This window comes from Squalius cephalus, assembly GCF_949319135.1.
Source record: "Squalius cephalus genome assembly, chromosome: 23".
Classification (NCBI taxonomy): domain Eukaryota; kingdom Metazoa; phylum Chordata; class Actinopteri; order Cypriniformes; family Leuciscidae; genus Squalius; species Squalius cephalus.
The window spans coordinates 4,697,280-4,716,665 of record NC_137144.1 but is presented as its reverse complement, the minus strand read 5'-3'; the positions used below and the strand labels follow the sequence as shown (position 1 = coordinate 4,716,665).

Sequence of the window (19,386 nt, the reverse complement as noted above, 5' to 3'; positions counted from 1 at the left end):
CAGAAATTAAAGTGTAACATTCAAATCGATCAGAAAAGTCTAGAATTAGTAATTACTCCTACTAAAAAATATATGATGAGCTCAAAATATGCAGAAGAACAGAGACTGAGGACACGCACAGGTTGTAATGCGAGTGCCCTTCTGTCTGATGTTAGCGTGTGTTTTCAGTGATCTGAGGCATTGGGCACGTTTGAACACACCCAAGATGCATCAGGACCGCATCACTTCAATGCAAACAAGCTGATCCTCAGAGTAACAAACTTTGAGGGTAATAATAAATTGAAATATTAAAATTTTAGTCCATTTGTCTGCTCTATTTTTGCTCTGCCAACAGAAATATTTCCAAACAAAGCCAAAGCAGGATAACAGTCCATCTGAAACATGGACAAGCAGAGATTTAGATCGTGAAACGTTCCAGTGATAATTTTGACTATTTGGACTCTAAAATTGGCATAAAATCAAAGCCACATGTCTAACCAAGCTGTGTTTCAGATTTTAAGTTGATATCACAAACATTGGGTTTCCTGCAAGATATTGTTTAGCCGCTGTACTGAAAATAGCCTCTGGGTGAAACCCACACTCATAAATTAATACATTTCTGTCGCAGCATCACTTCTAGTTCTATTAAACAAACAGCAAAGCTTTTTTGTGAAATGTTTTCTTTTTTTCCAAATTCTTTTTTAAATTTTGATTATCAAAATGAAACTGAATCAAGTCTAAACGTCTAAAACTTTATTTCAAAAGTTTTGAATTTGGTTTTAATTCAATTCAATCTTTTCGTGTGTCTATTCAATGTGTTTTTTACGATTTAATTTAAAATGTTTTAAAACCTGAGGTAATCAAATGAATTCTTAAAACCTAATAAAACAATTTAATGTAATTAAGTGAAAATATAGCAATTCTGGTGTCATTTTACAATAAGGTTTCATTGGTTATCAAACATGAACTAATAATGAACTGCACTTCTACTGCATTTATGCTGTAAATGTTAATTGTGTTAAATGTTAATGTTAATTGTAAATAAAAAAAGTTAAACATTATTAGTTAACATTGCGCTGTGAAAATTAATGAACAACTGGATTTTTATTAACTAAAAATGAGCAATACAGTATTTATTCATCTTTGTTGTGTTAGTTCATGTTAATTAATACATTAAATAATGCTAACAAATGAAAGTGTTACCTCTATTCTTTTACTTTTGATTTCCTTTACCTTTATTTGTGTCATTTAGTGCTGTACAAGAGAAGATAACTGAATAAATTAAAAAAGAAAATCTCTTGATTGTGTGATATTCCTTAAAAAGAATACTTTAATAAATTGTATTTATTATTATGACTTATGTCTTTACTCTACAACAGTAATATAATTGTCAATTTCTTCAAGTTAAGCTGAACTTTTGTTTTGCCGGTTTGAAATGAAGTGCTTTGAGTTTCAGACTGTAATGGATGCTTTTTTTGTGGTTTAATAAATCAGACACTAAACGCATATCGCAGTTTGGATGTGATGAGTTCTACAGCCGTTCTTCTGATTTGACAAATTACGTGACATTCCACATTCAACAATAAATTCATTTCAATGACTGAATTCCACTATTCCATCAGAAACCAGACAGTTCTTATGATGGTCTGCTTTTAACTGACCATTACAGTGCCAGAGTCCGGGTGCTTTGGATGATCCAGGGATTTGTTGATCATGTGTCTATCTGGACAAACCGTGCTGTCTCTGCAAAGAGGAGGAACACATTAGCCAGTCAGACAGGCAGTCCTGTGATGTGTGTTGAGTTACATTAGTTCTGTGACTGTGCAGTGCAGGTGTGTGAGGCAGACCTGCAGAAGCCGAAGCTCTTGAGCGTGCAGCAGAGCGGGCGCTGGGTCTTCTGCTCCTCCTTGGCCTGCTGGACACCAAGGGCGAACTGCAGCAGCTCGGGGGGCAGGCGAGCGCCGGCTCTCCTCAGGTACCGTAGGACACCACACACGTGCCGGGCGTTCAGCTCCGACAGCAGCAGCACAGACTGAGCCGCCGGACACCAGCTCTCCCCGTGATCCTGCACACACGCCAGTTACATCACAGTAGTGCTGGGCGGTATACTGGTTCATACCAAATACCGGTGTTTATTTTTGTTATGATATGAACGCGGCGCGACACTGTTTAAGAGGGTCTCTTTTCACTGGCTATGTTTATATGCAACCAAATAATCCGTTAGTTATCAGATTGACGGCTCAATCGGACTGAAAACCCTTCATGTAAACACCTTAAATCGATCTCATTGAGCTCGATCCGAATGAGATTTCGGTTTCGAGATTTCGGACTCCACATGTGCAGTGATGAGAAATGGCGTAATGATGTATGATGCGCGGTTGTTGTTGAAGGAAAGATGGCGTGCGGTAAAGCATAATTGGTCTGTAGCAGAAACTACGTTGTTGTTGAAAATTAGCTTTTGACCATATGGAAAGCTCTGAATTATTTTCTGCCTCGCCTGCAGGGACATCATGTGCTCGTGCGCTGCGACAATATAGGGCGGCGTGCGCCCGTCGCTCTTCATGCTCTAGCTCACAAGCTTTTGGTGTGGAGCAGACGGGTTTTCCTGTCGTGCGCCCGTGAGAGGACAAACCTAAGCTCACTAGGGCTTTCCCCGTGTGTGGTCGCTTCTATAAAGAATGCCAGGGCCGTTTCTACACAGTCCTTATATGGCTGTAAGTGGCATGTGTTTGAAGGGTGGTGTGATGGGCGCTGTCTCACATCATATCAGTGCTCAGTTCCTGATTCTTTGTGTTTCCTTCAAGACCTTATGGATAAAGGCAGGTCATTTTCCACAATCAAGGTCTACCTGGCGGCGATTTCTGCTTGTCATGTGGGCTTTGAGGGCTCAACGGTCGGGCCGCATCCTTTAATCCACAGATTTATGAAGGGTGCCCGTCGCTCCTTGCCAGATATCAGGAGCACTGTTCCTGAGTGGGACCTCTCCAGGGTGCTGGAGGCTCTGTCTCAATATCCTTTTGAGCCTCTGGGGAGTATTTCCCTAAAGCTGCTGTCATTCAAGACGGCGTTGCTCTTGGCATCAGCTAAACGTGTCAGTGAGCTTCATGCACTCTCGGTTCATTCTTTGTGCACTAAATTCTCTCTTAGTGGAGATAAGGTTTGCCTAAAGCCTAATCCGGCTTTTATGCACAAATGCTTCCCTGTGTTCACATCGTGTTAGAGCTGTCCGCTTTTCACCCTCCACCTTTTTCCTCCACAGAGGATCAGAGGCTGAATGCTCTGTGTCCTGTCCGTGCCTTATAGACATATATGGCCAGGACTAGTGCTTTCCGGAAGAGCGACTAGCTCTTTATTTCATAGACTCCCCCTCACAGAGGGAGTCCCATATCTAAGCAACGCCTCTCATATTGGCTTGTGGATGCTATTGCTTTGGCATGTGAATCAAAGGGAGTGCATCCCCCAGGGGACATCAGAGCTCATTCCACGAGAGGCTTAGCGGCTTCTTGGGCTTTGTTTAGGGGAGTGTCACTGCAGGACATCTGCTCCGCTGCCAGTTGGGCTTCTCCCCATACGTTTGTGCGTTACTACCGGCTGGACGTCACCAGAACTTCGGTAACATATTCTGTTTTGGGGGTGGGGTCTTCTTAGCCCTTCCCTGTTACCCTCCTTTTTCTTTCCAGTTCATATTGGAGTTAAAGAACAGGGGGCATTCCTGTCACCAAGCATACATTTATATTCCTGCCTGGGTATGTATGTGTATACTTGGTGCAGGTGGATGCCCTTCCCATAGGTGGATCTCTCCACTCGATGTTTCAGAGAACAGGGGTTACGACAGTAATATTTTTGATAAAAACTGTGGTATAAATTTTAGGTCATACCGCCCAGCACTACATCCCCATCACACTCAACTACAGGGATGAGCATAAAGCAAATCACCGTGTCTGGAAGGCTTCTGAAGTTCTCCGACATGCAGAAGAGGCGTCGGCCGAACAGCTTGGGGGAGCTGGGGAACCCGTAATGGACCACGCATGTGGCGTCCCGGATACCAAGAGCCTTGAGGCAGTCGTTGGTGGTCACTGGAGGAGCAATGAGAGTCAGACAAGAAGCAAAACACTGAATGTTCCCTAATATATGTCCACTAACCTTCCCAGAACATTGCAGGCAGGTTTTGGTAACGACCTACTGTTTTTTTTTTTTATCATCTGAAACTGAACGACTTATATAATGCTATTAAAGGCACAATATGTAAGATTTTTGGATTCAAATATTCAAAAACCACTAGAACAAGGTTATATATTCGGTTGATTTGTATACTTACATTATCCCAGATGTTTCTAAGGATGTTTAAATCCAGAGAAATAAGCAGTTTTAACCAAACACGGACTGTGTCCGAGCACCACCTATCAATGACATCATACCGGCGTTACCCTCGATTTCCGTGTTTTCGTGCTATATGTTTTATTAGACATAATAAAATTTCATTAGCAATCGCTCCAGCGGCCTCGATCCGCTCCAACGGCTTTCGTAACGTTAATTAATCTCTAATACATTACCGGTCATCCATGAATATGATTTCTGCCCGAGTCCTTTCGTATTCTCAACTGGCTGTAGAGGTGAAGACATCAACTCCTATGATTCCGCTAAATAAATATGATAGCCAAATTCATCTTTGTTTTGAAAATGCGACCTCTAGTGGCGAAAAATTACACATTGTGCCTTTAACACACACAAATTCACACGAAAAACAAATCAGTTCTTGCATTGCTAATCTGACATCACAGCCTCCTCCTCATAACAATAATGCAGTCAATGAAAAACAAAGTTAAAGTGTAAGTTGCAGGTTAAATTTTTCACGAAGATAATGCAATGTGTTTATTAAACATAAAGATAAGAACCGCCCACCATTGTTTTTTATACCAAAATGCTGATATAATATGAAAAGTTGGCACTTTAAACAGTGGTTTTAACCGCTCCCGCTCCCTTCCACTAGATGGGGCGTGACGTCATAAGAGGAACTCACTAGTAGAGTTACCGTACACTAGCAGCTATAGATGCTTACATAACTGCAGAAAAGTTGGTTGTATGTTTTATTTGATAAAAAAAATTATGGATAAAATAACTCAATTGTAAACATACTCGTGTGTGCTGACTTCAAGGGGACCGTGATCCTGCCTGAAATGAGAATAAGCTATTCGCAAAACAAACGGGTTCAGGCACGTCAGATCAGCCGGTCGCAGGTCGAGCTGTTCCACTAAACTCCAAAACGCGTTCACCTCACGGCAGCACACACTCTCCACTGCTGATAGCCCACACAAACACAGTGATGGGGACATCGATCTCTCTTTTTCTTTTCTGACAATAAACATCGCTAATTAAATCGTGAGAAATTGATAACGCGTGGATTGAGGAAGGGTATTACATGACGTTTGAGGCGTCGATGAGACTAGCGATTGATGCCTGTGCAGTGTGTGCATCTCTAACGTTACAGCTCTGATTTGGACTGACTTACTGTAAGTAAATAATGTATTCAGTTCAGTCGTTGTCCCTCCTTGCTATTCTACATGACGGCAATATTTTGAAAAGACTTGCTTGTTCCCTTATATTATCCGGGTTAAGTTTGCACCAGGCTTGACTAGCTCTAACGTAGCTAACGTTACTCACCAGGACACCTGGCCAACCCTCCACTCATTCTCCTCACACCAAGCATTAATAACTCTTTGAGTGCCATGTGTCCCCTCTCTTACGCCTGACCAGTTAAAAATTGTAGGGCTGTGGTCCATAAAGAATTTGATGGTTTCCCACATCCTCAGTCGTTCTCCAAATAGCCATAATACAGTAGGAATCTAGCAGAGTATGGGTTGCGAGTTCCTCTTATGATGTCATCACCAGTTACTGAAAAAACATGCTACCTTTGAAGAAACCCCAATAAATGTTATTTTAACGCATTTTAAGACAGAAATAATTAAATATATATACATATAGAGCACTTTAATTTACACATTAATTGGCTGTGGTGGTTAACCTGCAACTTACACTTTAACTAAAGTTGAATGAACCTATCCAGAATGCTGCATGGAGGTTTTTGTGCAATTAACTAATTAACTGTAATAATCAACTTCAATATCTCCACACATAATGTCCGGTGCTGAAGTACGTACATTATAACCCGAGTTATGATAAATGTTTATAATCATAGTTTAAATGATACTTGCTTTTTTTTTTTATTAAATAATTTAATTATTTTAGTCTTTTTTTTCTATGAGATTCATGGCTTAAGTTTACCAAACAATTTATGGTAAGACTAATTATTGACTAATAGCAGGTAAAGGATGTCAGAGGTTAGAAGGAACGTTTCATTTACATAAAGAAGACCTTCTTGGCTATCCAACAGAATAGTGGTCGACCGATATGGGATTTTTAATGGCCGATGCCGATGCCGATATTGAGAAAGCAATCTGGCCGATATGAGGCCGATACAATACATGTGAATACAGTAAATGAGAGACATAAAGAATATTGGTGAAACTAAATGAACATTTATTGTACATACTATTTATGCAAAATTCTTTTAGCAATAAAAAATATTTACTAAGAAATTAAAATGTAAACAAAAAGGTAAGGTAACACTTCAATAAATAAAGTTTTAGTGCAGCTACTTGTCTGCTTTAATATTTACAGTCATTTTTTCAGTCACATAAATAATTACTGCTGCTTACTGCAGGTTACAAATAACATTTATCATTAATGAACCAATCGAAACAATATTCATAAATTAATGACAAAATAGTATGTGAAATTACATACATTTTATGTACAATACATAGTTAAATATAAATCTCACATAGTTTATTTACACTATTTACTTTAAACAGGTTGTTTTACTTCAAGTATATTTAAATAATAATGATTTATGTGTTAGTTTTGCTTGTTTGTTTCTTTAAAACGTTGCAAGCCGTCACATGTATTTGCATGACATACATGAACATATGAAAATGTATACTACACACGATATTACTCCAATCATGGATAAATAAATACAGTAGATACTGTAGTGCATAACATTTTCAAGGATTTATTTTTAAACGTAATATTATTGTATAGTGTCCTCCTCTCATCCACCTCACGCGACCAACTGATCTGTAATGCACGCGAGTGACGCGACCCAGATTTTCCGTGCACGCGAGTCCGTTGGAAAACAGCGTCTAGTTTAAATGTAACCTGAGAACAACGCGCGTATCTGAGGAACAGCCAGTCACAGGATTTTTGTTTGTTTGTGAGGTAAAATGTTTTCCGTTTTGTTTGAATTCGTTTATATCACATCTCTGACCCCCACTGGAGCTACCGCTGGGTTGCGGATCTGACATATCACGGTACTGTTTGAATAGACTCTGCTGCACGCCGGAGTGTTTTTGTGTGTAACACAATGTAGCGTCAGGTTAGAAAGCGAATGCGAATGGTCATTTACTGTGTCTGTCAGATGTCTGCTTCACTTCTGAGTGGCTTGTTTTACGGTGCTGGGCGGAGCAGAGCGATTGTATTCAGTTCATTCACGCTCTCTGTTCGCGTCAGTGGAAAAAAGCGCTAATGCAGTCACAAACTGTTTTGAAATATATCGGCCAAACGGAAAGATTTATCGGCCGATGCCGATATCTAAAAAATTCAAAATATCGGCCGATATATCGGCCTCGGCGATATATCGGTCGACCACTACAACAGAATGTAAGAACTTAACTTGACCTTTGTCATTATACATATAGTACAACGAAATTATGTTTATTAAATTCATCTCAGTTAAAGAACTAAACAAAAAACACTTAAAACAAACAACAATAGGCAGCATCAAACAGCAGCAATAGCTTAAAAATAACAGAGAATGTCTGCTCTGTAGCTGGAAAAACACACAGAGAAAAGTCCTGGATCTGAAGGAAAAACATCTTGAGGCATTTAGTTTAAAAGCTGAAATGTCAAATAGCAAGCACTTACCCAGAATGACCTGCGTTCCATGGCCGATGTCTTTCCTCCACTGATCAATGACGAAGTCAAACTGGTCCGTCACATCTTCATGAGCTTTCAGTGTGAATACGGCAGTGTTGACCACAGCCTGAACGACAGATGGTAAAACCCATCAGATGCAGGAGCCAATCAGCATTACATTAGTGGTTCAATACATTGCCATAATGACAACACGCAAACAGGGTCCGTACAGATACTGTAAAAACAAATACCAGGACTTAAGGACTTTTCAAGCACTACTTTGTTTGGTTTTCAAGGACTACTATCAGAGATTGCATGTAGCAAATAATATCTTTAGTAATTTAAGATTTAATGATTTTTTTTTAACTCAAATTACAGATAGAAGTATAGATAGAATATATATATTAAATACAAAGTTTATAATGGCTATTATTGTTCAATAAATAATATGTTATATTATAATGTTGGCGTACTTATCGAAAAAAGGGTCTAATGGGGGGGTTATCAGACGGGCTGCAGTGTTAATTTTTATGTGAAAAGATTGTATTTGTGTTTTACCCAAAAAATTTAATTTCATATTGTATTTAAATAAGTCAAGCACTTTTCAAGTACCTATTCTTAAAAATGGCTGTTTTCAAGGGTTTTCCAGGAGTTAAATTTAAAAAAGTCAAATTCAAGTACTTCAATCAAGCACCTTGTACGAACCCTGAAACATGGACATACGCTCATGAAATCCTTCTGCAATGTTGAGGATGAAAGCAAAATGTTTGTGATATCAGAAATCTGATTGGTGGATTGTTACTCATCCTTCACTGTGATTGGTGTAATCCTCTACCTTATACACATGCTCTGTCTCCTCGGCCGAGTTGGTAATGATGAGAGTTTTCTGGGGTTTAGGCGGGTGGAAGTCCAGAGATCCAAGCAGAACGGAGATCTTGTCGCAGTCCAGACACAGCTGAACCCTCTGAGACACAGACACACAAGTCAGAGCTTAGAGGACAGGACAGAAACATCAGCACTCGAGAGGACAGGACAGAAACAACAGCGCTCGAGGACTGACCTGATGAACCCTGCCGTACAGCGCGGCCTCCTCCATCACTGTGATGATGACGGAGGGGTAGATCATGTGTTCTCGCACCAGAGCCTGGATCCCGTCGCTCCAGCGGCCGCCCACCGCGATGATCTGCCTGGGACACGAGGACCGCTCCTCTCCGGACACCACCTTCTGGAAGTGCTTCAGGATCACCGACATCTACACAGAGACACGTTCAAAACAAATCTGAGGGTCCCTTTTTATATAAGAGAGGACCCTTTCACAAAGTCTTGATGTTGTTTTTGGGCTCTACAAGAAGAGGTTTTCCTGCTTGAAAGTTGATTATTTTTCCCATATTCTCCATTAGCCTTGTTTCCACTGCCGGGCCAGTGTGATCTGGGCTTTAAACGGGCGGGCGGGGCTAATAGCCTCGGACCTGGAGCACCGAGCCCAAAACTTGCTGCATTTCCACCGTCAGGCCAGAAGCTCTACAGCGCTTCACTAAAACACACCCGTAACACGCCTCTCTGGAACAACGTCACATCATTTCACCAACAAATTAAATCACTGGTAGTGTAACGCCAAGAAATCAATGATAAAATGATAAAATCTTTTTAGCCCCTTTCACACAGCGCGATGATCCTGGGAAATTGCCAGAACGCCTTCTGTGTGAACGCAAAAACGACCCGGGATTGATGCCGGCATCGATGCCGGGTTGGGGACCTAGTAACATTGCCGTGTTCAGTCCCAGAATCTGCGCTGTGCGAACGTAAACTCCTCCTCTGTTCGTAACCACTCCTCAAGCACGAGCTGGCTCGCCTTAGACCAAGGTATTCGGCAGGAAAAAACAAAACAAAAAAAAAACAGAAGAGCCCGATCAAGCCCCTGAAGTGACAGTGGAAACGCGACTGGCCCTGGCACGCACTAGCGCGCCCGGTTTTGGCCCATCAGTGGAAATTGGCAATTATTGCAGCTCCTCTCTTCCCAGTCTGTCAGTAACACTCTGTTTAGTTGCTGTCTCTATGAAGCCTCTCCTTCTGTAAAGTACACTGTGCTCCGATGGAGCAGTGTGTTGTGATTAGTCGAGCGCTTCGAGTGTGTTTGGGAAATGTTCCACCCCTTAACATAACCGCCAGTTTCAACACGCATACATAGTCACATATACATAGTTGTTCAAGATGCCCAATTTAAAGTAGGGATGGCCATTTCAAGCAAAAATAATATTCGAAGATTGCTGGGTTTTATTAGATACATACACACGCATGTATAGGCTACACACCAGTGCATGTGAGCGAAGCGGTGTGACGCTTAAATATAACTTGAACTTAAATATATACGTTTCAGATTTATAATGTTATTTTTTTATTTAATCTGTTGATTATATGAAAAGGGAACCGCATGAGATGAGCAAGATAGGATCATAAGATGCCCAATATATCGGGAAACATATGGAGTGGGTCAGACATGATTTTGACCACTTCATTAAGTTTTGTTTTGTAGAAAGCCTTTCTTTAAAGTGAATTTCGTTTTGTATAAATTGTATCTTAATTTTAATTAATGTTTCATCAATCAATTGCCTGGATTTAATAAATATGAAGCAAATATAGCAAACAATATAATCAGGACATGGAGGCGCTGGCGTGTGAACCGGAGCTCGTCTCATAAATGAATATAAGCTACTCGCCTCACAAACATGAGAAATATATCAATAGAAAGCTTGAAATGTCTAATCTTAAAACAAAACAATTCAAAACTAAAAGAAATGGGCTACTCTCTGCTTATTAGGGTAATTCATATGAAGTGTGCATTCACCAGTTTTCACTGGCGTGTCAGCATCGTCAACTTTATCTTTGCAGCCGACACTGACACAGAAAACACTAGTTTATTAATAAACCATTGAAATGTCTCATGCATAATCATGAGATAATCACGAGATGCGGAATAGGCAATATATTACGAAAACGCTCATTGTTAAGGTCAGATAAGGCAACGCACCGTTGCTATTGTTTGTGCGCACCGGGAGCTGACACTACGGCAGACAGCAGTGCTGGCTCAAAGAAATATTATGCGGTTCGAGTATTAGAGCTTGATGTCTGTTTTAATCACTGTGCATGATCGGGTAATCACCAAAGAACTCTGAAGTGACAGCCGGTAATCTCTGAAGCTCTGTGGGTTAAGAAACGCTGTACTTTGTCATGCTTGCTAGTTACTGCTACCAGAGTGTGAATGTAGCATTCAATGACACTCTGTAAATCGCGCCATTGGTTTGAGTAGCGTATCTTCAATTCACAAGGTGTTTATTTGTGTAGTGTGTTAAAATATGTCTATTTTGTTACTATTTGTTATTGGGCTGTGTAATACCAACCAGCTTTAACTGCCTGTGTAACATTTACCAACTCAGACCTATGTGCAATATATTTTAGGCTTGGTGAAATATTCATGTTTTAAATGGTTCATTAACTTAAGGTACTGATGTATTTGATGTAGTTTTGTGCCAAAGTTAAACTTAAGTCATGTTAAACCTGCCAATTTATGCATTTTAATTGGTTTGCTGGTGATTTACACGGTATGTATGTTTATTTCTTTAAAGGTTTTTCACCTACATAGCTTAATGCTACAATAAATAAATGGATGGAAATAATAAGGCCTAATCATTGAGTGGAATCCAGTTTACATCTTCAAATAGTGACAACCTGTCTTCAAGTGTGGGAAAGCGCACAGTTAGACGAGACACTTGACACTCATTATGGTTTAGTATTCTCTCCCATAAATATTAGATTAATGTCTCAACTACAAGTTGACTAGAAAAAAACTTAAGTCGTGCACGGGCAGCCCTACTTATTTCCCACATTTTCGAACCAGCACGTCACAAAGGTCGCTGAGTGGACTGAGCGAGCGGAGCGTAATCTTCAGAAATGCGCTCTCCACTCTGGAGGAAATATCACCACTCCGCTCACATGCTCTGGTGTGAGACAATGTGTTCTTCTTCTGTTGTTTGAGAGCTTATTTGACAGCTTTTACATGCGTCATTGGCACCGCCACCCTCTAGTTACATGAACGTGTCACCACCGCATCAGAACCGAAAACATGGGGAAGAGAATAATCGCACAACCTATTCGATATTCTATTAAAAAAATCAACTAATCGAATATTCGAAAATCGTGACTCATCCCTAATTTAAAGTGGGATAAATTTGGTCTGAAAGGGCACAAACTGTGCACTCCTCCTCTTTGGCGTCACCTGCTCAGGAGCTTGTGAATAAAGGACATCGGCCTCGTCCAGCACCAGGTGACACAGCCTCAGGAACAGAAAGCACTGAGCTTCCAGAAGTCTCATCATGGAGAACGGGGTCGTCACCAGCAGCTGACCTGTAATGGCACCGCAACAACATCTCAGCTTTGGGTTTTGATCCAGACTCCCCACACTCAACATCTCGTGTGCTTCAGACGGACACTCACAGTTCCTCTGGATCTTGAACTTCTTGGGCTCGTCCTGGTCCAGGCCCAGCAGAACACTGGTGGGATGGAGACTTTGAGTGGCTCTGCTGTCCTCCAGGAGCTCCAGCACCGTCTGAACTTTCTCCCAGCCCGGACACAGAATCACCGCCACAGGCTGCAGACAAACACAGACAAGGTGTAGCGGCACAACTGGGATCAGATCATGACAAGAGGATTAGAGGAAAAGAGTTTAGAACTGTGTGCTCTGAAATGAAAATCACATTTCTGTTCTTGGCCATTTGGTTTTTGGATTTGGATAATACCGTAAACCCACTGCAAGGACATATTTGAAAAAACTGTCTGGCGATCACTGAGCCCAGAGATGGAGCTGCACCACAGGAACCAGTCAACCCGTAAGCAATGTTCCCGCTAAGCTGTGCGTGCGCGTGATTGGTTCCTATGGACATGCACTTCTGATGCCGCGGCAGCGCAGAAAGAATAAAATGCCGCGCAGAGGACAGACGCGAAATGCGTGGGGAAATCCATTTGATTATAGTTTAGGTGAGAAATAATTGCAGTGCTCTGGTCAACATCTATAGAGTTGGTATCGCTATAGAGTGAAAACTGGTGAATGCAGTTTACAGGTTTCATAGAAAGAGAATGATGTGAGCGCGTGTGAGCGGCAGTGAGCCAAATCAGTCGCGGTAAAAATACGTTTGCGGACCAAATAACTCATTAGGAGAGGCAACTAGGAACGCAAAGACGTGAAATAAAATCACATCATCATGTTTTAAAGAAGAGTGGTTTGATTAAGTGGTGGAGATAACGGATGATGGGCACAGAACGGTAACAATTACATACAAAAACATAGACATAGACGCGATTACATAGACGCGCTGCGCAGTTATACTACGTGAACTCACTCAGGCCCACGGAGAAGATAATGAATAGTGGAATAAAGTCGTTAGTTTTGTTTGTTTTTTGCGCATAAAAAGTATTCTCGTCGCTTGATAAACACATGGTTGCGCCACTGTAGTCACTTTGACTATTTTAACGATGTTTTTACTATCTATTCTGGGCCGGCAAGTTTCAATCCCTTAGAAGCCTATGGAGAAGTGAGACAGCTCTCAGATTTCATCAAAAATATCTTAATTTGTGTTCTGAAGATGAATGAAAGTCTTACGGGGTTGGAACAACATGAGGGTGAGTAATTACTGACAGAATTTTCATTTTTGGGTGAACTAACCCTTTAACTTTGATGGTTTAAAGCAACAATATGTAAAAAAAAATTGCCGCTAGGGGTCGCAAATCTCTTACAAAAACAAATGCGTAGATTAATGACGCAGTGATAAGCGGAATCATGGAACTTGCTGTCATGCTGATGGATCTAATAATGTTTATGGATGGGTGAAAACATTGATGTTTTTAACATGACTGTGTTATTTTGTCTGTATGAGACTAGCAGTGAGCTAGATCAACATTAGAATAACATACTGATCATATTCTAACATTTCATCATGTTGAGCTATATAACATTGATTTGTTTTATGTACATTTGCTCACCTGTTTACATGCAAGGGATGGACACTATTTAAAATTGTGAATTTCTCTGAATTTACAAATTCTTGGAAACATTTAGGATATGTTTAGGAATCTCACCCCAGTGCGAGCAGCGAGACTGGAGACGACAGAGACCGTCTGTAACAGCATCAGCAGAGGAGGAATGTAGGACAGAGGATTGTCCCCGTTGTGCGACACCAGCACCGTGTCGAAACCCCGAGCCACCGCGGGCCAACAGTAGCTCTCCGCTACACTCGGCCCACTATACTTCCTCCACAGCAGGAACTGAAACATCAAAACATGAGCAGAAATAACAGGTAAAATCATCTTATATTAAAATTAGTGATGGGCAACGATTAATCACATCCAAAATAAAAGTTTCTGTTTACATAATATATGTGTGTGTACTGTGTATAATTATTTTATATACACACACACACACAAATGCATGTATATATTTAAGAAATATTTGCAGGTATATACATTTATACTAATTTATATTGTTTAAATATTTTTACATAAAAATAAATTCTTAAATGTATAGATGCATGTTTGTGTATTTATATATACAAAATAATTACACACAGCACACACACATATATTATGTAAACAAACTTTAATTTTGGATGCGATAAATCGTTGGCCAGCACTAATTAAAGTATAATCCCATATCCTCTTACACAAATGTTAAGTCACAAATAATACCTCAGAAGCAAGCAGAAGAAAGGTAATTAAGTTGGGCACATGGCCATAGCACTTTACAGTAGAAAAGTGTCAAATAACGCAAAATAATGCAATGGATATTCCAATATGACATTTTTAAGGCCTGCTGATTGACCTTTCTGAACTGCTCGCTGATGGGAGCGCGAGCCAGGTTTCTGCAGGGTTCGACACGCAGGGCGGAGTGCACTAAAACCCCCAGGTGACCCGGATCACAGCGCGCAGCCTGCGAAACAGCACAGTCAGGGTAGACGACACAACACAACACACACCATCATGAGGAAACACAGAAAACTAACAGTGAGGCTCTTACTTTGGCATCAAGAGACTCTTGGTCTGGATTGAGTGGATCAGGGTTCAGAAACTGCATGAGTCTGTCCAAAATAGGGTACACACAAATAGGGGAAACATTTCTTTACGAAATAGGTCAGATAAACTAGATTAAGAGAAAATGTCTGACATGTTTGTTTGTTTAGTAAGGACAGTAATGTAAAGCCTACCTTGATGCGGCCAGCTGATCATCAAGATTGGGCTCTTGTGAGAGAGATGCCACTTTCTGCTCCTCTGAGGAGCCACTGGCACTATGAAGACACACACACACACACGTAAAACTACATTGACTAACTGAATGACTGATTGGTCTCAAGTAAGCGCTGCATAATCAGGCTGGTTTCAGATTCACTTGACGGCATCAGACGTGCTCGTGTTGAAAACAGTGTGACGACCTGAAGGGAAGAGTGTGTTCGGTCTCACCATGATGCTGGAGCCATGATGCCGTTCTCTTCAGTCTGATCAGGACTGTGCCGCTTCTCTTCAACAGACTGAAAACATTAAAAGTGCTTCATTTTACAGCCACTCATTTATCTGCTCGTTTACTAACCATTTCTGCAGATACAACTAAACTTATTTAAGAATTTTGAGAGCTTACTTCAGGAATCTGCTTTGAATGTACTTTAAACTTCATGTACCTGTGAAAGAAAAACAATTTATTAAATTTCTAAACGTTATATTATCATTTACTAAACTAATTCACAAGAAGCAGTATCTGCCGATACGATCACCGATACCAGTCTATTTGAAGCCTTTTTATCATGTAGAATTATTTATAGGGATAATTCTCCAATCAGAATTTTACAGACATTTATTCAGGGCCTGAATTTCATTTTTGAAAATGGGATGGTGACTTACACAATTTTCAAATATATAATTATCTCACCTGGATGTTTGATCATGCAGTGAATTTTTGTTTTTTACAATGGGGCAATTGTTGCACAATAGCGTACACACAGAAAAAACCTGATTTCAAACTATGTGCTGAATTCACAAAAGACAAGTAAACGGTCAGTAATAAAAGAAGAACAAATAAACAATTTACAAGCAGTTGCACAAATAAATAAAATAAAGATACAAATAAAACATTTTTTTTTTCAGCTAGGCCTAACAGTAGTATTGAGTATTGTAAGAAATACTAAAGAAATTTAATAAGGAATCAAATGTAAAATAATGCTGGATGGTCTTCCCTGAATAAATTAAATACAGATTAATCCTTACAATTCAGGTTACAAAAGTTAGTCATTCAAGAGCAGCGAGTGTCATTCATTTGAATTAAACAAAAAAATATTTGTAAAAATCATTATTATCTGATGCTGTCACTTTAAGAGCTGTTACTAAACTATATCAGCCGATTACATTCACTTAAGACAAAACCGACTGCGTTTACACGCGCATTCTAGTCAAGACAGTAATTTTGTACATACCTTTGTGTGTATTTGACCATTTAAGCGCAATTGTGTACTGGGCTGGCGAGCTGTTTGTGCGGCGGCCATGTGTGTGCGACCGCGAGTGCTGAGAGGTTTAAACACTAGCAAGACTTAGAAAGAAAAGCAAATTATAAACTTTAGTGATGATGTGACACTGCCTTGATTGTGCAAGTGACATAATTGTTTGTGAAATTACATTTCACAGAAAGTTTTCAAATGACTTTGGTGTGAGTTATTAATAAAGACCCTCACCTTCAGCATTATTATAGTCATTATCAGTATTAGTCTTTATGCGTCGTCAGCATGAGATCGGCCATTATAGAGACCGCCGGTCAATCTTCCTAAAGCCATTATTGGCCGATAGCGATCGGTAGCCGATCAATCAGAGCACCCCTAATTGTTGGGTAACAATGTTGTCTTGTTACCTAAATTACTTTGTATTATCACCTTCATAAAATCAGATCTATTTAGAGGCAAGTCGGGTGTCAATCTAAACTCAAACATACAATCCAGAACTCAATTATACAAGTTATGAGCTCTTAAGGAGGAACCAGACTCAGACGAGTGTCTTACTGGGCCTTGTTCATGCTGGTCTGCGCACAGGTTTCATCTGTGATGATGTCCGTGGCCTCGACTCTGATCCGCCATCCTCTGCCGATCTGCATCAAACCACAGAAGTCACAGTTAAACTGGGATCCAGGCATTCACTGGAGCCACTATAAGGCCCAACCCTGTGCCCGTCTGTCGAGCTCGATCGCTCTCTTGCATTAGTCACAGCGTTATAAAGGGACACTTACAGTATTGGTCCCGGCATTGCGGGTCAGTCTATGGACTCGAGGTTTAACCGGAGAAGGTGTGTGTTCTTCCTCTGACACCTGTGGTTTCTGCTGCTCGCTTTCTAAAGGAGAAACATTCATTTATGAATATGAAACGTATAATCTATTGAAACTGTAAGTTTATCTGCTTAACAGTGCCGTTATTTCCTCGCTAGTGAGAAATTCATGAGGCTTTTAAGTTGTTAAACTGTTTTACTGATAAGATCGTCAGAGCAGCGCTGACAACACGTTTCTGTGCGAGTGTGTGTTTGAGCGGCAGAAAGAGAGTAGGTGCTTTTCCATAATAAAATACATAATAAAATGAAAATTTGTGGCCAAAAAAACTATAGAGAAAAAAAACTATATTTACTAGATTGATTTTCTTGGTTAATGTCGTTGAGGGTTTTGGATCTTTTGCTGTTGTCGTCTGCAAGGACCTCGGAAATAACTGAAAAACCAATCAGATTCAAGCATTCAACAGCCCCGTAGGATAAATATATATATCACACACTTTTATTCAGCAAGGATGCATTAAATTGATCAATATCGAGTAAAAACATTTATGTTACAAAATATTTATATTTCGAATCGATGCTGTTTTTTTATTAACTTTTTATTTAAGGATCCTGAACAAAAATTATATGAAAATATGAAGCAGTTTCAACACTGAAAATAATCATAAATGTTTCTTGTCCATCAAATCATCATATGATAATGATTTCTGAAGGATCATGTGACACTGAAGACTGGAGTAATGATGCTGAAAATTCAGCTTTGATCACAGGAATAAATTACACTTTATTATATATTCACATAGAGAACCGTCTGATAATATTTCACTGTTTTTACTGTATTTTTGATCAAATAAATGCAGCTTTGGTGAGCGGAAGAGACTCTTCAGAAACCTGACCTGTCTGTGGTGGCTCATCTGTCCGCTCGGTTCTGTGGGGATTCTGGGGGATATCGGGCGCGGGCGAAGCTTTGACCGGACAGCAGCCCTTCATCTCTAAGAGCTTCTGAGGACAGGAGTAGATGTCCCACGCCAGGCTGACAGGAACTCGATCTCCGTTCCGGTTCCCGTCCGGCACGCTGGACTTCTCACTCACGAAACAGGCAAACTTCTTGGCCACGAGCTCATGGTTCACACAGATCTGTTCAATGACAGTGGACTGGCACTTAGCAGCTGTCTGAAATCCTGCTCAGTGTGTCTCATAAATAAACATACTTTACCTTCGTATCATTGATAGTCAAGTAGAGTTCAACGGCAGAGCAGCCGGCATGCGTTTCACACAGAACGGCTTCCACCAGAGTCGACACTAGAAACACACAGAGCGTCTAAAAACCACACAACAGAGGGAATGCATTGAGGTCAGTTTCCCGCAAGAACCCTGAGTGGCAGAAGAGCTGCTGTGTGACTGGAGTTAACAGGAGAAACTGAGAAAACACCAGTAAAACAAACCATTATCAGTTTAAACTAAAGGTTGGACTCGATATAGTGTTCCTTACAACTCACCACAGATCCAGTGATCATGGATATTGACATGCAGCAGGAATCGTGTTTCTGACATTTATATGAGCCTGATTTCCACGCCCGGGAAATACATAACGCAAATTTGCCTGAGAACACTTATATAAATCCATGTGATCACTTACATCAATGTTATATACATCATCATATCGTCCAGCCCTAAAACTTATGTAGTTTTATTGTCAGTATTTGTTTAAAAACATCCAATTATGCAGAATGTACGATGGTAAATATTTAATTTAGTTGTCAATACAATATATATGGAATGATTTTACCCCTAAATTCAGCATATTGACACAAAATGACTGCAAATCCAGCTTTCTCTGCCTGGATCCAGTTGTTTCTGTGAATCGCATCGATCCATTTGCTTCTCTGCTCTGTAGCTTTCGGCAGTCTGTAAAAATATTCTTTCAAGTCTAGTTATACAGTCAATCTAAAGCTCTTTCCCATTTTAGATGTGTTTTGTGTTTTTCGCAGCATTCACACTGAAAACTAATGCTGCCACTCAGTGTGTGTGTGACCGCAGTCACTCACGGCCAACGGTGACATCACACGCATGACCTCTATACACACAGCGAAC

The 19,386-nt window shown here is 40.3% G+C and overlaps 1 protein-coding gene across 1 annotated transcript in view; it reads right to left on the bottom strand.

Annotated features, from left to right (window-relative positions):
* The window catches only part of tdrd12 (tudor domain containing 12), a 52,287-nt gene that overhangs the window by 27,342 nt on the left and 5,559 nt on the right, over window positions 1-19,386 (bottom strand). The window contains exons 7-25 of the mRNA XM_079859260.1: window positions 18,509-18,594; window positions 18,189-18,429; window positions 17,649-17,726; window positions 17,261-17,361; window positions 17,037-17,122; window positions 15,632-15,671; window positions 15,457-15,524; window positions 15,204-15,284; window positions 15,017-15,077; window positions 14,822-14,929; window positions 14,083-14,268; window positions 12,445-12,598; window positions 12,227-12,354; window positions 9,014-9,205; window positions 8,789-8,917; window positions 7,963-8,080; window positions 3,916-4,055; window positions 1,827-2,044; window positions 1,641-1,722 (exon numbers count right to left, since the gene is read on the bottom strand). Of these exons, the coding sequence (XP_079715386.1) occupies window positions 1,641-1,722; window positions 1,827-2,044; window positions 3,916-4,055; window positions 7,963-8,080; window positions 8,789-8,917; window positions 9,014-9,205; window positions 12,227-12,354; window positions 12,445-12,598; window positions 14,083-14,268; window positions 14,822-14,929; window positions 15,017-15,077; window positions 15,204-15,284; window positions 15,457-15,524; window positions 15,632-15,671; window positions 17,037-17,122; window positions 17,261-17,361; window positions 17,649-17,726; window positions 18,189-18,429; window positions 18,509-18,594 (2,297 nt within the window). The remainder of the gene's footprint in view (window positions 1-1,640; window positions 1,723-1,826; window positions 2,045-3,915; window positions 4,056-7,962; window positions 8,081-8,788; window positions 8,918-9,013; window positions 9,206-12,226; window positions 12,355-12,444; window positions 12,599-14,082; window positions 14,269-14,821; window positions 14,930-15,016; window positions 15,078-15,203; window positions 15,285-15,456; window positions 15,525-15,631; window positions 15,672-17,036; window positions 17,123-17,260; window positions 17,362-17,648; window positions 17,727-18,188; window positions 18,430-18,508; window positions 18,595-19,386) is intronic.